The sequence below is a fragment of the Antrostomus carolinensis genome, unplaced genomic scaffold, assembly GCF_000700745.2.
Source record: "Antrostomus carolinensis isolate BGI_N321 unplaced genomic scaffold, ASM70074v2 scaffold13283, whole genome shotgun sequence".
NCBI lineage: Eukaryota > Metazoa > Chordata > Aves > Caprimulgiformes > Caprimulgidae > Antrostomus > Antrostomus carolinensis.
The window spans coordinates 9354-22711 of NW_010303255.1; the positions used below are offsets into that span (position 1 = coordinate 9354).

The window sequence follows — 13358 nt, forward strand, 5'->3', positions numbered from 1 at the left end:
AGCAGAGAGTTCAAGTTTGTGCCCTGGCTCTGAACACGTACCTTTCTCCTGACCCTAACCTTGTTAATTTCATTGCACAAATTCAAGGGAAGCTTGAATGGTGTGTGCTGGCCAAGGATAAAATGGAAAAGCATTAGCAGCTCAAAGCCATCTTACTGCATCAGTTGGCTTTCAGAAGTCAGTGCATCCCTTTCTGAAGTCACAGGAGATACAGACCTTCAGTTGCCACAATGGATGCCTAGATAGACTTACAGCAACCATCTCTCTTGCCACACATTCAGGCCAGCTTTCATCATGCACTAGCCATGTGCTGCTCCTCTACTGGGAAGGGCCTTCTGAGGCCTGAGGAGAACCTGACCCACCTGTTACAGCTATTTGCATTCTAATAGCAAAAATAACTCTGAAGGTGGTGTTGGGAAATGAAGAGGTTGGATGTAAATTTTTCAGAATCATGCCTTTTTACACCAGCCCTGAGCCATGATTAAAACTGGAGTCACTGTTGGAAGAGATGGTTTGATGGTTTTTTATATTTCTAATGGCAAAATTCAGCCACCTCACACTGAAAGAATATTCTGGTCATAAATGGCTCAAAGAAATCTTGCTGGGATCTGTTGAGCTTTTGAGTAAAGGGGTTTGAGCAGTGTTGCTCCTGCATTTCCTTCTGCTTTCAGCTCAGTTTGGAGGCTGAAGCCTCTGGGGCACTAGAACTGGTCTCTGCATCCCTGTTTGCACTACCGAGAGTCAGAGCAAACTGGTTCTTTAATCAGCAGGTTTCCCTTACCTGGTTGCCATTCTGGAGAAGGTTGTCTTTGCATCGGAGTTTCTTTTCCAAGTCTTGAATGAGGGCCTCTTTTGTTCCTCGAATTTCTTGGTCTGATGTCTTCTGCATAGAGTTGATGCTAGCTTGTTTGTTATACATTGGTTGTGAGTAACTACTCAGGCAGGAAGAGAAAAGAAAGTTATTCCTGTAGGCCTGCTTGACTGTTTTGCTACAGCTTCATAGAATACACACAGCAATTTGAACCTGCTACCTGGAAACTGTGGTTCAGATGAACCTGTAAAGCATTTAGGATATTGGCTAGGTGGCTTAATTGCATATCAAAAAATTAAGAGGAAGCATCATGATCCCACAACACTTGCAGCAGTTTGCTGTGGGTGACTGGTCAGCATCCCTACCTCCTGCAGTGACCCCTGCCCTGTCTCAGATGGGTGCAGTAAGGCTAAGCAGTGTTTTGAGGAGCCACTAACTCCACTGAGCAATGCGAGTCTGTCAAGGAACAAGTTCTGTCTCAAAAACTGCATTCCTTTGCAATTACAATTGTTAAAAAGCCCCTGGGTGCTGCAAATCCACAGCAAGGTCACAAACTAGTTGACTAGGTAAACAAATAGCTTATTAATTGTCCTCTTCTTCTTGGCCCTAGAAAGTTACTTCATACAGCATTTCTGTCCAAGCTTACCCCAAGCTAGGCTGGGTCTTTAGGAGCCCTTGCTGCAACCCCTCACATAGCCAGATCCCGTAACCCTTAAGAGACACAATCAAGTCGTGGAGTTAGATAGTAGACTTGATTCTGAAAGGTGATAGGAAAAGAAGAGCATCCCTCAAAACAGGGTGCAAAGGTCTACTAGAGGTGACATCTCTCTGTGCTGACAGGACCTAACCCTGTTTGTTACGTGCAGCGGGGCCTCATGTGCTGCAGTGGAGTTCAGCAATTATTTATATTCAAAATCCTCTTCCTTCTGTCACTTGGGAACTTGTTCTGCTGATTAGAATAGGCTAGAAGGGTTATAATTCTGGTACATATACCCAGCACTGCTTGGACTCTAATAACTTGCCCAAGTTATAACTTAAAAACTTTAATAATTTACCTAACAGATTAGTACATCTCATGTCCCTATTTTCCCATTCATAGGATAATTAGGAAAATAATTCCTCAGCTCACAGGATGTTGCATTTAAGAGCAGGTTGTGTGAAAGCCCTTTGCTATGAGAACAAACAAGCCCACACTACACACACAAAACCCAGTGGTTGCTCCAGATGTGTACCTGGCCCACACACACTCCTGCTGTACACACCCGAGTGCCTCAGTGAGCCCACTCTGTCTTACCTTTCCGCTTCCCACAGTGCTGTGATTCAAAAAACACCCCAAAACATTCAAATTTCCTGAATACAAACTGAGGCTTAAACCTGAATTGATATCCAAGCCAGCAGGACCCCCCTGCCCCTCTCACCTTTCCCTAGGTTGAGTGTTCCCTGCTTATTCTACACTGACTTTCCCCAGGACTTTCTCCAGCCAATATTGGCAGGAATACAAGTTGGTGAGAAGGCAAGATCCCAGCTCCCTTTGAGATCTCACTGACCTTGGGAGATATTTGGATTGCAGCCCAAAGGCAAAATGATATAATACATATTCAGGAAAGAATTTAGTCTTTGGTCTGAAGGGGTGAAATTTTCAAGTGGCTGCCTTTCTGTTAGCGTGTATAGTTAATTAAAATTTTATTGTAGGTGAACATAGAGTCCCGTTATGATGTGGAACCTGAAAATACTGCTGAGACTTAGGAGGAATCTTGAAGTTGTTTATATGTGGGAAATACTATTGCCTTCTTCCCCATCCCCCGTTCATAAGACATGCTTTTTGGGAGAAATTCATTTGAGATGAGTGTCCATCTTCTGTTCTGGATACTCTTAAACAAGTTATTTCCTTTAAATCAAACTAAAATGTTTAAACTGACCCAGAAAACCTACACAGCAGCCTGTGACAAGACTTCTATGAGGTTTAATTCCTAGTGGATACCCATCTGTCCCACACAGACACCAAGGACAAGTGCTCAGCCTCCTAACCCGATTCATGCAAAGTCCTGCCTTGAACATCACAAATCAAGGGGAGTTGTAGCATCGATTTTGACCGAGCTGCTGTTTCACCAGATGGTTGGATTGGGGATGGTCAGTGCACGGGAGAGGCCAGGCCAGAAGAAAGCAAGGGGAGGTTAGAAGCTTGGATATACTTACTGAGGTTCCATAGGAGAAGGAGTTTGGCTGTTATAGTCGGGCTGCGAGGGTAGCACTGAGCACAGGAATGCTGCGGGGGGTTGGTTAGGCATGGATATAAGCCGTTGCCCAGATGATGAGCTAGCAGGAGACTGCGCGGATGCAGGTGTGACGGGATATGTGGATTCCTTAGGGGCACTACAGGAAGGCGAGGAGAGCGTGATTGAAGAGCTCAGCGATGACGAGGAGGAGAATTTCTGCCCGCTTGGGTTACAAGGCTGTATTAGGATGGAGGACTGTTTGATTTGTCTGCTTGACTCTGTAGAGGTTGTGGGTCCCGGAGGCTGCTGTTGCCCTTGACACACATTCTTAGACTGGATAAAGTGTTTTGGACGTTCGTAGTTAAACATGGTTGGTTGGCATATAGAGGAAACGGATGGGAAATTAGGGACACTCATAGGAGAGGTTTCACGGCTGTCCTGGGTTTTAGTTGGTGATAACTGGCTTTGGATAGGTGGCTGGTAAAAACTAGGTGGTAGGCCACAAAAGCTTTCTTGGCTGGGCTCCTGGATAGAGTGGAACCCTTGCCTTGCAGAATAGAGGCTTTCTTGGTGTGGATTTTCCCTTAAGGAAGACAATACAGATAAAATAAATTGCACATCACCACTTGAATCACAAAAATACCGTGTTTTGAGTAGTCACTAGCAATCCAAAGAGTATGAAGTTCAGGCAACCAACAATTAAAGCTTGAGCTTGAAATAAAGAGACTTAGGATTGATTAGAACTATTAAGCTTGAGCTTAAAATAAAGAGATTTAGGATTGATTAGAACTATTTCAGAACTGTATGAACATTTTGGATCACAATAACGAGTCACACACTCTATCTGACTCAGGTGCAGTGCTCACCACAGAGCACTCTCTTTTCTGCAAGAGCCCAGTAAATTCTAAAAGAAATAGGAATGGGCTTATTGAGACAGTCCACCACCTAAGTCTACAGATAACCATAGATACTACTGCTAAGCAAGGTAATTTGCCACATATCACCTTAACTAAAGACCTCTGGGTCATGCAGTTTTGTGCCTTGTCAAAATATTAACTGTACCGTTGCTCGGAGAATTGGCTATTTGTGCTGAGAAATTCCTTACGCCACAGGGAAGCATGAAACAGGTTCCACTTTCTTTTAAGCCTAAAATGAAATCTTTGAAACCAAGTATCCTGATTTCTTCTCTAATGGCTTTTGAATTCAGAGCTTTTTATATCCAACTGAGATTTGAGATTGGAACGCCAAGGACTGTGCTTCTCAGTTTGAAGTGGTTTCCCCAAGATTTGCTGTTAGGGCTAATAATTGTCTGAATGACATAGCTGCTGGATAAAGTAGAGCAAGCCAAGCTGCTCAGAGGTCCTGCATTTATTTTGCAGGTCCTTGATATCTAAACTCAAGCTTTCCATCAACTTACAGAAGGGGAAAGTTTAATTACAGCAAACTGAATAAATTTTGTTAAAACTGACAAACAACTTCAGCTCCAGGATAAATAAATAACCCCCCCCCTCCCCCCCCTACAAATAAAAAATGGGAGTATAAATCCACAGTTACATGTGCTGGAAAAAATTGTCCCACTAAAGCTACAAATAAAAAATGGGAGTATAAATCCACAGTTACATGTGCTGGAAAAAATTGTCCCACTAGATCAGCTGTTTTGCTGCTATATATACACAGTATATTGTATTCCTCTCATCAGAGAGCCCAAAGAAGGGCTCCACTAGGTCATAAATTCCCATGGCAAGAGATCAACTGAAGACATCGCTCTCATTTTAAAAATTCAAAGCTTTCATTCCATAAAGGTAATTACCAATATTAGTTGTAAATTCAGCGTATGCAAACAGAGGCTTTCTAGTAAAAGTTCTCTCACTTTCCTCTTGTCATGCTCTTGGAATTTGAAGCTGGCTCAAATTTTTGGAGCATGTCCACACTATGTTCTCATTCACTGGTGCAGAGAACTTCTTGAATTTTGTTTTTATACCATTTTTATCTCACTGCCTGTGTACAGATTTATTCATTTTACCTACAGGCTATGTACAGAAACCAGCACTTACTTTGTTTTCTAGAATACTGCGTTTAAATGAGACACTACACCCAGATTCCCTTGTCACAGCAACGGATAAGTTACATTTTCCTCAAATCATTCCACCTTGATTTGGGTGGGGAAAAAAAATAAAATCTAAAGAGACTTTTAACCTTACAAGGTGAAAACAAAAAGTAATAATAGAGACACTTTGCTTTCTAAAACAATTCATTTTTTCCCCCGTTGCCTCCCATGTTACCTTTGACACCACCCCACCTTGAACGTACGTTCTCACCTCAGCATTACCCAGCCCATTGCAATTTCTCATGCCAGCTCCCTAACCAGCTTCAAAGGAAAAAATGACATGAAAAGAAAACCCAAACAAACCAAAAACCCCACAAAACCAAACCACAGCACCTTACCTACAGCCTGGAAGTTGTCACCTGGGCTTTCACTAATATTTCAGGACGGGACTGTCATTCACTGACCCAGACTGTCATAGTAGCTCTCTGCGTAGTGTTGTGTGACCAGAGACTTTAATGTGCTGCCAGCGGATGACACGGTGGGACCTGCCTTGTCCTCTCCTCCTGTCTTGTGTTGTCCTGTCTTGTCCTCTCCTCTCCTGCCTTGTCCTCTCCTCCTGCCCTGTGTTGTCCTGTCCTCTCCCCCTGTCTGCTCCGCTGTCAGAATAAGAGTCTCCCCGGCAGGGACACTTGATTTAAGGGCTGGAGCCCTGGCTTTGGGCAGGTGCCCCCGCTCAGCAAATCACCCTCCCGGGCAGCAGTAACACCCGAGGCTCGGCTGTTCCCCCAGCCCCGGGAGCGCTGCCCGCCCGCGGTGAAGCCCCGGAGGTTCTGCCGCTCGCCCCGCTCCCGGTACCTCCCGTGTTCGGTGGGAGAGCTGCAAAGTGCACAGATATGGAACAGAAAAACAGGGTTGTTGGGGTTTTTTCCCCCCTCTGTAGCAGCAGCAAGGAAGGACTGCTGCAATTTGCTTTAACATCCCTAAATCCTTCTTCATTATCTCCATCAAGGGTTGGAGTAAATGACCTTCAAAAATCCCTTCCAACCCCAACCATTCTATGATTCAATGAAACTTCTTTTTTTCTTCATTTACTAATTGGCTGTAGCTAATTACCTCTGTCATTATAACAACACTGCTACTGCTTTTTTAAGGCTGTGCACTTAAAGGAAACAGATACTTGGAAAACCAGACCTAAATATTGTATAAATAACTACCCAGCCACACACTCGAGCCCTTCATCAGTACCCAGGGCCACCCTGCCCTCCTCCCCCACTGCTCCCCCCACCTTTCCTCCGGTACAGAGCTTCATCAGGAGCAGTGGCATCACTCATGGTGGGGAAATGGTCAGGTGGGTGTCTAAATAGTCATAAACTAACACAAAATGGTTAAATGGTAAAATATTGGATGATGTCACCCATTGGATAAATGATATTTTGCTGTTTGTGTGTATTATTACAGATATTTACTTGATTTAAAAGATGTTTCCACCAGAACATCAACAAATCCTGCTGGCAGATTAGGTATATCCCTTTAATCAAAGGCTTCAATGCTTAATTACATCTTAAATTAACATTATAGTGTTTTAGGTGTCTTAATTATACTTTGGAAATGCTTGCCTGCCATGCATGGTATCCTTTAAAAAACCCCAACCCCATAAATACCACAGCTGGGCTGCGTGTGGTCTTTCAGTTGGTTCTTCTCTCCCTTCAAGTGTAGGAGTGAGCCTGTCAGCACAGCCATCTTCAAGAGTTAATCCACATTTAGTGTTTGTCTTTAAACAGCAGCCCACCGTTTAGGAACTAAATCTACACAGCAGGTGTTAATTGAGTGTCAATTTATTTAAATTCATCATGATTAAAGTGATGAAGGGAGGAAGTGTGTCCCTGATTGTTGGAGAGGTTATTTGCTTTTTAAGTGTGTGTGTATATATATATATATATATATATATCTGTATATATAGCTGTAGTTTGCACAGAGAGAGTTGAGTACTTAAAAAAAAGGTGCTGTAGCATGATTGTTGGTGCTGTAGCATGATTGTTGGTGCTGTAGCATGATTGTTGGTGCTGTAGGAAGCTGTGAGCATGTTAAAGGTCAGAGTCTGTGCTCAGACAGGCTCCCTGGCTTCCCATCGACTTCAACGAGGGTGCAGCATGCTTGTTTCAGAACCGAACTTGGCTGCAAAGGCATCAATTTAAGGACAGCTTTATGCACTTAAAAAGCAGGATATGACTTGGATGACTCGTGTGAAAGAGAAGGAACAGACAAACCTGAGATCCAGAAGGTAGGAAAAAAAATTGAAAGAAGTAGAAGCTGAACTGATCAAGGCAGAGGAATAAATCTCGTAGCCTGTGCTGGGGTAACTGGATAGTTCCCTGACCAGCACTGCGAGGTGTGAGAGACCAGCTTTTCTGTTTGCTTTCTACCAATGGTGACAGGCTGTGTCTGATTGGGTTTTCCTAGTTGCTTGACTCATATAGCAACAAACAGCTAGAAAAAAGTTAAGAATCTTTTGCCTATTTATTAAGAAACCTAAAAAGTATACCTGGCAGTATAATTAGTGCCTGAAGCCTCTTCTTCTACTTGGATTATGTTCTTTTATCAAGTTAATAATCAGTATAGATTTTGTTCGGCTTCTTTAAGGCTGTTGAGAAGGACGCTGTAAGCTGCAGATAAAAGGGCTCAGAAAGGAGTAGCTGGTAGTGGCAATCTTCTAGAGTTGCATTTTCCAGCTTTTGTAGAGTGGCTGTTGCTAAGCAATAATTTGGAGAAGTATGAGCACAAGGACTTCATTCATTTTATAGTTATTCCCAGTAACAGCTTTGTTCTGTCATCGCTGTCTTTGTCAGTATTTCTTTTTGTCTTTGATAATACAGTTGCAACCACATACACTACAGGAGAGAGTTACATGGCTAGATCTGTCTAACAAGACAGTTATTGTACAGCTAGTCATTAGAGATGATTGCTTAGTTTGAGGTAACAGCAACATTTACAATGCTGAATCCCATTCATTATTATGTTTCAAACCACATGGCAATAAGACTGTGGGCTTTAAAAATATTTAAATGCTCCTAAATGGGTATATCTAGAAATTTTAATAATTTTCTCTCTGTATCTTGAGGCATGTAAATACCTTCCAAAATCTGATTCAGCATTGCTGTCAATCAAAAGCCCTCTGCAGCTCTATACACTAGTTAATGTTATATATAACCCACATTTTTAAAAGCTATTACAGAGCTGATTTTGGTGGTATGTTATATTCCTTCATGATGGACAATTGGGTACTGCATTTCAAATTAACCAGAACTGTAAAAATAAACATGCAACCATAGCTCACTGCAGGTGATAAACTTTACAAGTAGTCATCCTAAGCAGCAAGTATCATCTAAAAGAGCCTCCCCACAGGTTGCTTGTTTGAAATGCAAAAGGCTTCCTGCTGCCTTTGAGAAATCTGGAGAGGATGGAAAAACTAGTCCTGTTCTAAAAGGACAGTTAGCAAATGTCTGCCACTGCCCTCGTTCCTTCCAAGGGGTGATTTTACCAGAGATTTTATAAAAGGCTTTCACTTTTCCTTGGCAGACAATTAACAATCTACCTTTGTTTAAAACAATCATCAGGTAAAGATTACAAGTGATGAAACTCTGCATTAGATACTCCCAAGCAAACTCAGTCTTATCTTTAGGTGTTTGGAGCTGGGGTAGTTGAACGTGAGTTGACTTGGATATGATGCTGCGTTCACGTGCTTGGCTTGTGATGTTTGAAGACAACGACAGCCCACGCACAGCGACATCGCAGGCTGCAAGCAGCTTTGTGCCCCTACAATCTCCTAAAGCCCATACAAGTCAGCTTCAGCCAGGGTTTTGATTCTGCAGTGGGGTCTGTTAGGGTCCCTGAAGCAATCCTGGATGTCATGGAAAGGCTTGAAGTTAAACTGGGAGGCTCCACTTAGCAATGTGCAGGTTATTGAAGCAAACTAATTTTTACTCGGTCATTTAGGAAAAAAAAATCCTGTGCATGGAGAAATCTATACTGAACTATGATCTCTCCTGTAGTGATTTGGAGGAGGATGTTCAGAATTGTTAAAATAACCAGTTTAGTTAAAGTGTCTGAGTACATCCAGAAATAATCTATCACACAGCGAATGCTTTCTGTCACGGACAGCCGTTTGCAGGCGATGTAACAGTCTGGCTGCAATGCAGCGCTGGCATTCGGCTGAGAGAGGAGGCACACATCTGCCTCGTAGCTCTGCCCTACACAAACAGGGCTGAGGAAACTCCTCTGTAGTGCTGGGCTTGGGCATTTTAACTCTCACCATTTGAGGTCTTCATTTATGCTTATAAACACCCGAGAAACCTGGCAAAAATCTGGGATGGAATTGCTAAGGATGTGCCTTCTAATTTGTTTTGTTTCTCTGGGACAATTAAACAGGATAATTAATAATGCAATACATACAAAGCTACCCAAGAGCTGCAGAAATTGGATTGAGTCTTGTTTTAAGAGCGAACATTGTATTCTTGTGGGAAAATCTCCACCTCCTGGGCAAGGAGTGTCCCTACCATGGTGTGGGATAGTTTTCATTCTGTCCAGTGGGTCACTGATTCAGTTATTTTTCTCTACAGAGTGCTTTGCAGGTACAACCTGCTCCACACTGACAGGATCTCAAGTTCTATTGCTGTTTTACAGAATGTGTGAGATGATGCCACTTGGCCAATGTTACAGAGGAAGGTGGTGGCAACAGGATTGTACCTTGAAATTTCTCAGGTACTGTGATCTTTACCTCATGCTCTGCTGTGGAGCCAAAGATCTTCTAGAGATTAATTATTTGGGGTGATGCTTTTATAGTTAGTTGTCACTTCTGAAAATACCATTACCTGAGCCTTTAGGTGGTTACATACTTTGCCAAATCAAGCCTGTGCTGTTCTGTAGCTGGGCTGGTGTTACATGTTCCTGTTGTCATGTAGGCAAACAGCTCAGGTGACTGCGTGTGCCTACTTTCCCTGTTAGGGTGTGAGAAATGGGAGCTTTGCAGTTGTATTTTTTGTGGTTGTGAGAAAGTTCATCCCCTAAATATTGTGTAAAACTAACCCAGGGATGTGATTTTCTCTTTGTCTTACCGCAGAGGTGAAGCCCGAGGTGAATTCTCGTAAGCTCCATGAAAATCTTCAGCTTCACTCTTGGAGTTCATCTGGCCAAAGTTTGTGGCTTCTGCTCGTCTGCCCAGCCCTGAGGTCTCTGTGCTGTAGGATGGCAGGCCAGCTGCATCCCGGTCCTTGGCTCCAGTTTGGCTGTTCCTGGAGAAGGTGGGTTTCTTCATGGTGACTTGCACAGCTGGCCTATGGGCAGCACCCGCAAAGCTTTCCAGCTCTTTTGCTCCTGGAAGTAGAATTGTCTGCAAGTCAGGTAGAAAGCAGTGCTAGTTCACCAGTACAGCACGCTGTGGTAACAGGAAGGGAAACTGGTATGTCTGTGCAGGTGGATGTGAGTTCAACCTGCCTGGGGTCTGCATAGACCAAAACCTGCACAGCTGCATTAGCCAAACCTGACTTCTCACCAGGGCTGCTGAGCTTTGGTTTACATGCAAGGTGCTGTTCTCTTTGGAGATGGCTTTTGGCACAAGCCAGACAAGTCGTGTTACCACAAACAAGGTACAGTTACAGCCAACGTGTTGGGCTAAGCTGGGGTCCCTGGAGGAGGGATGAAGCTCTGTGAGAGAATATCTCTACCTTATCCTCCTTGACCCAGGAGGAAGAGAGGCCAAAAGCAGAAATGCAAAACAATTTGCATCCAGCTTTGAGAAGTACCCAAGCAGACTGCATTTTTGAGGCATTTCTCTTCTCTTTAGCCTGCAAAAGCATTTCAGTCTGGCTTCTGCTTGGTGAATATCTGTGACTCTGCCTGATGCTGAGCAGCAGCAAATTCTCTCATACTTAGTTGCTCAGACTCAGAGACTCATGTGCTTACCTGGGGAAACAGAGAGACATGCACTGGATGCCACAGATCCAAATTCATTTTCAGCAACACATTTAAATATTCCAGAGTCTTCTGGAAAAGCTTCTGTAATAACAAGGGTGCAGACTTCCTCTGAAATGACAAATTCAGGCATGCTGTTATACCGTAAAAACCAGATGTTCACTTGTAGGAATTGGTCCTTGCAGAAGGACTGCTACTTAGTGATGGGGCTTGGCAGCAATAAAGAGCAAAAAAATGATGTAAAGGGGAGAGGAATCCAAGGGAATTCAGAAGCAGCAAAGGTGAAGGATGGATATTCCTTCCTGTGACTTTAAAGAAATAAGGCACTTTTTTTTTTTTTTTTCTAAATTCTGTCTTCTCTTGTACAAGTTGAAACCCTACAAAAGATCACAGGTCAGAATGGTTGATATATTTTCCCTTAAAATATAGTGTACTCTTCCTTGTCTGAATGTAAACGGGACAATACCTTTTTTGTTGTGTTGTGAAATAAATCAGGGCCTTTCAGGTCCTTGTGTCAAAACCAAGAACTTGAAGCTCTCAGCCTGACACTGAATGCTGTCTTCTGGCTCCCCCTTGAATATAATTTTTTTCATCTTGGATGAGGTGGGAAAAACTAAGCTTGGGGTAATTAACCCTTGAGATGTCTAATGAAAAATGTGCAAAATAACGAAAAATGTACTTACCAGGAACAGCTGATGAACAAGCCTCTGCTCAAAATAAGAAAGAAAAAAATTAAATGGTGATAATGGCAGAATGGAAGAAAGACTTTCAGCCCTCACCTCCTTTCCCACCTCAGCTGTCACCTCAGTTACAAAAGGGACCATCTCCCTTTCTATCCATCAAGAGAAATATGATCCAGATAGGGGAACCTGTGAATTCACAGCTCAACCTGTGAATTTGGCCCACTGGAGCTATGACCTCATGCCTAGGAGTATGATAAATGTGCTTATATTTTAATATTACTTTTCTTGAGTTCATCAGTAGTTATAATAGCTCAGTAGTACTTTCATTAATAATTAACAGCATGGCAATCTTCTCCCATTGTGCCTGCTCTGCTCACGTGTTGCTTCATGGGCTCTGTACAGCAGTCTGTGACTTCAGGTCATTTGATACTGGTAAACTTAACTGCCTCTATGAGCTTCTATGATCTCCTCATTTTTTTTTTAGGTAGTTCTTGTTCCTGTCTCATCACTGTCCCAATAAAATCACTGTACATCAAACAGACATAATAATACCTACTTTTTCGTAGTATTCGGAAATCGGCAGAATCTATTATCTGATCGTATTCTCTGTACCAGTGAACCTGTAAGGTGGGTGTAGCATGAATGCGACATTCAAATACCACTAATTGACCCTTTGTAGCTCTTATATTTTGTAGACCCTGGAGGAGGAAAAATTGGCATTAAATGGCTGACATAAGTATTTCCCCATTGAAGTAATTATTATGGAATGATACACCCTTCAGTGAAGAAGATGTCATGCCCATATTTTTATTTTACTTATAACAGTTGATTTAATTCTAAATGCATTTGCAGTGGGTTGTGAGTGGAGGATTTTTCACCTGTAGATGAGTGCTCATTAAAAAGCTTTAGCTTGCTTATGCATTTAAATAAAGATACAAATGTAGGAAAAACATCTCTTGGAGTGGATGCAACATAATAAGGGAGGTTACTAAGAGAGGTTTTCATTTCAGCCTCCTTTGTAGGAAGTAAATGAAATGAAATGAATTCATGTAAGTGGTTCTTTCTGTCTGTGTCGTTTACCAGTTAAGATGTTTGATAGAATCACTAATTAAGCATGCTGATTTTTTACATTGTAAATTAACCAATGTTCCAGCCTTGAAATACCTTCTAATGGAGCAAGAAAACTCAGAATCTAGTGCTAATAGTTGCAGAACAAGCCATGTTGTTCAGACAACCGCTGCTCTTTACCTTTGTAAACACCGGTGTGCTTCCATAGGCAGACCCGGTCAGGCTCACTGAGGGACTCTGCATCTATATAGCAAAGAAAAGTGATTTTTATAGCTTGAATTTCTTATATGCAGAAGCCTATCTGTGTTGCTGGCACTTTACTTTGAAACAGAAGAAGATGCCAGAGTGTTTTATCTGTTGTTCATGCGCCAGCCTAACAGATACCCTGTAGAAAGTCTCCATTCAGGTGCTCCAAGAAGAAATGCCTCCCTGGCCTGTGAACACCAAGTTGGTGGAAAGAGGAGCTGATAACCACTAAGTGTTGCTGCTCTTGTAGCTTTAAGCCAATTAATTGCCCACATCACATAGTCTCTATGATCAGTGTTGCTTGTCAGTAGTTGCCCCCT

The 13358-nt window shown here is 42.6% G+C and overlaps 1 protein-coding gene across 2 annotated transcripts in view; it reads right to left on the minus strand.

Annotated features, from left to right (window-relative positions):
- Positions 1-13035, minus strand: part of MYOT (myotilin) — a 21251-nt gene extending 8216 nt beyond the window's left edge. The window contains exons 1-7 of one of the 2 annotated variants that reach the window (XM_010164042.2): positions 12973-13035; positions 12281-12422; positions 11725-11748; positions 11033-11152; positions 10186-10444; positions 3008-3610; positions 782-932 (exon numbers count right to left, since the gene is read on the minus strand). In XM_010164042.2, the coding sequence (XP_010162344.2) occupies positions 782-932; positions 3008-3610; positions 10186-10444; positions 11033-11152; positions 11725-11748; positions 12281-12422; positions 12973-13035 (1362 nt within the window). Of the gene's footprint in view, positions 1-781; positions 933-3007; positions 3611-5025; positions 5046-10185; positions 10445-11032; positions 11153-11724; positions 11749-12280; positions 12423-12972 lie in introns of those variants that run through there. The other variant, XM_029084033.1, reaches the window with a different exon arrangement.
- Positions 13036-13358: the final 323 nt, after the last annotated feature.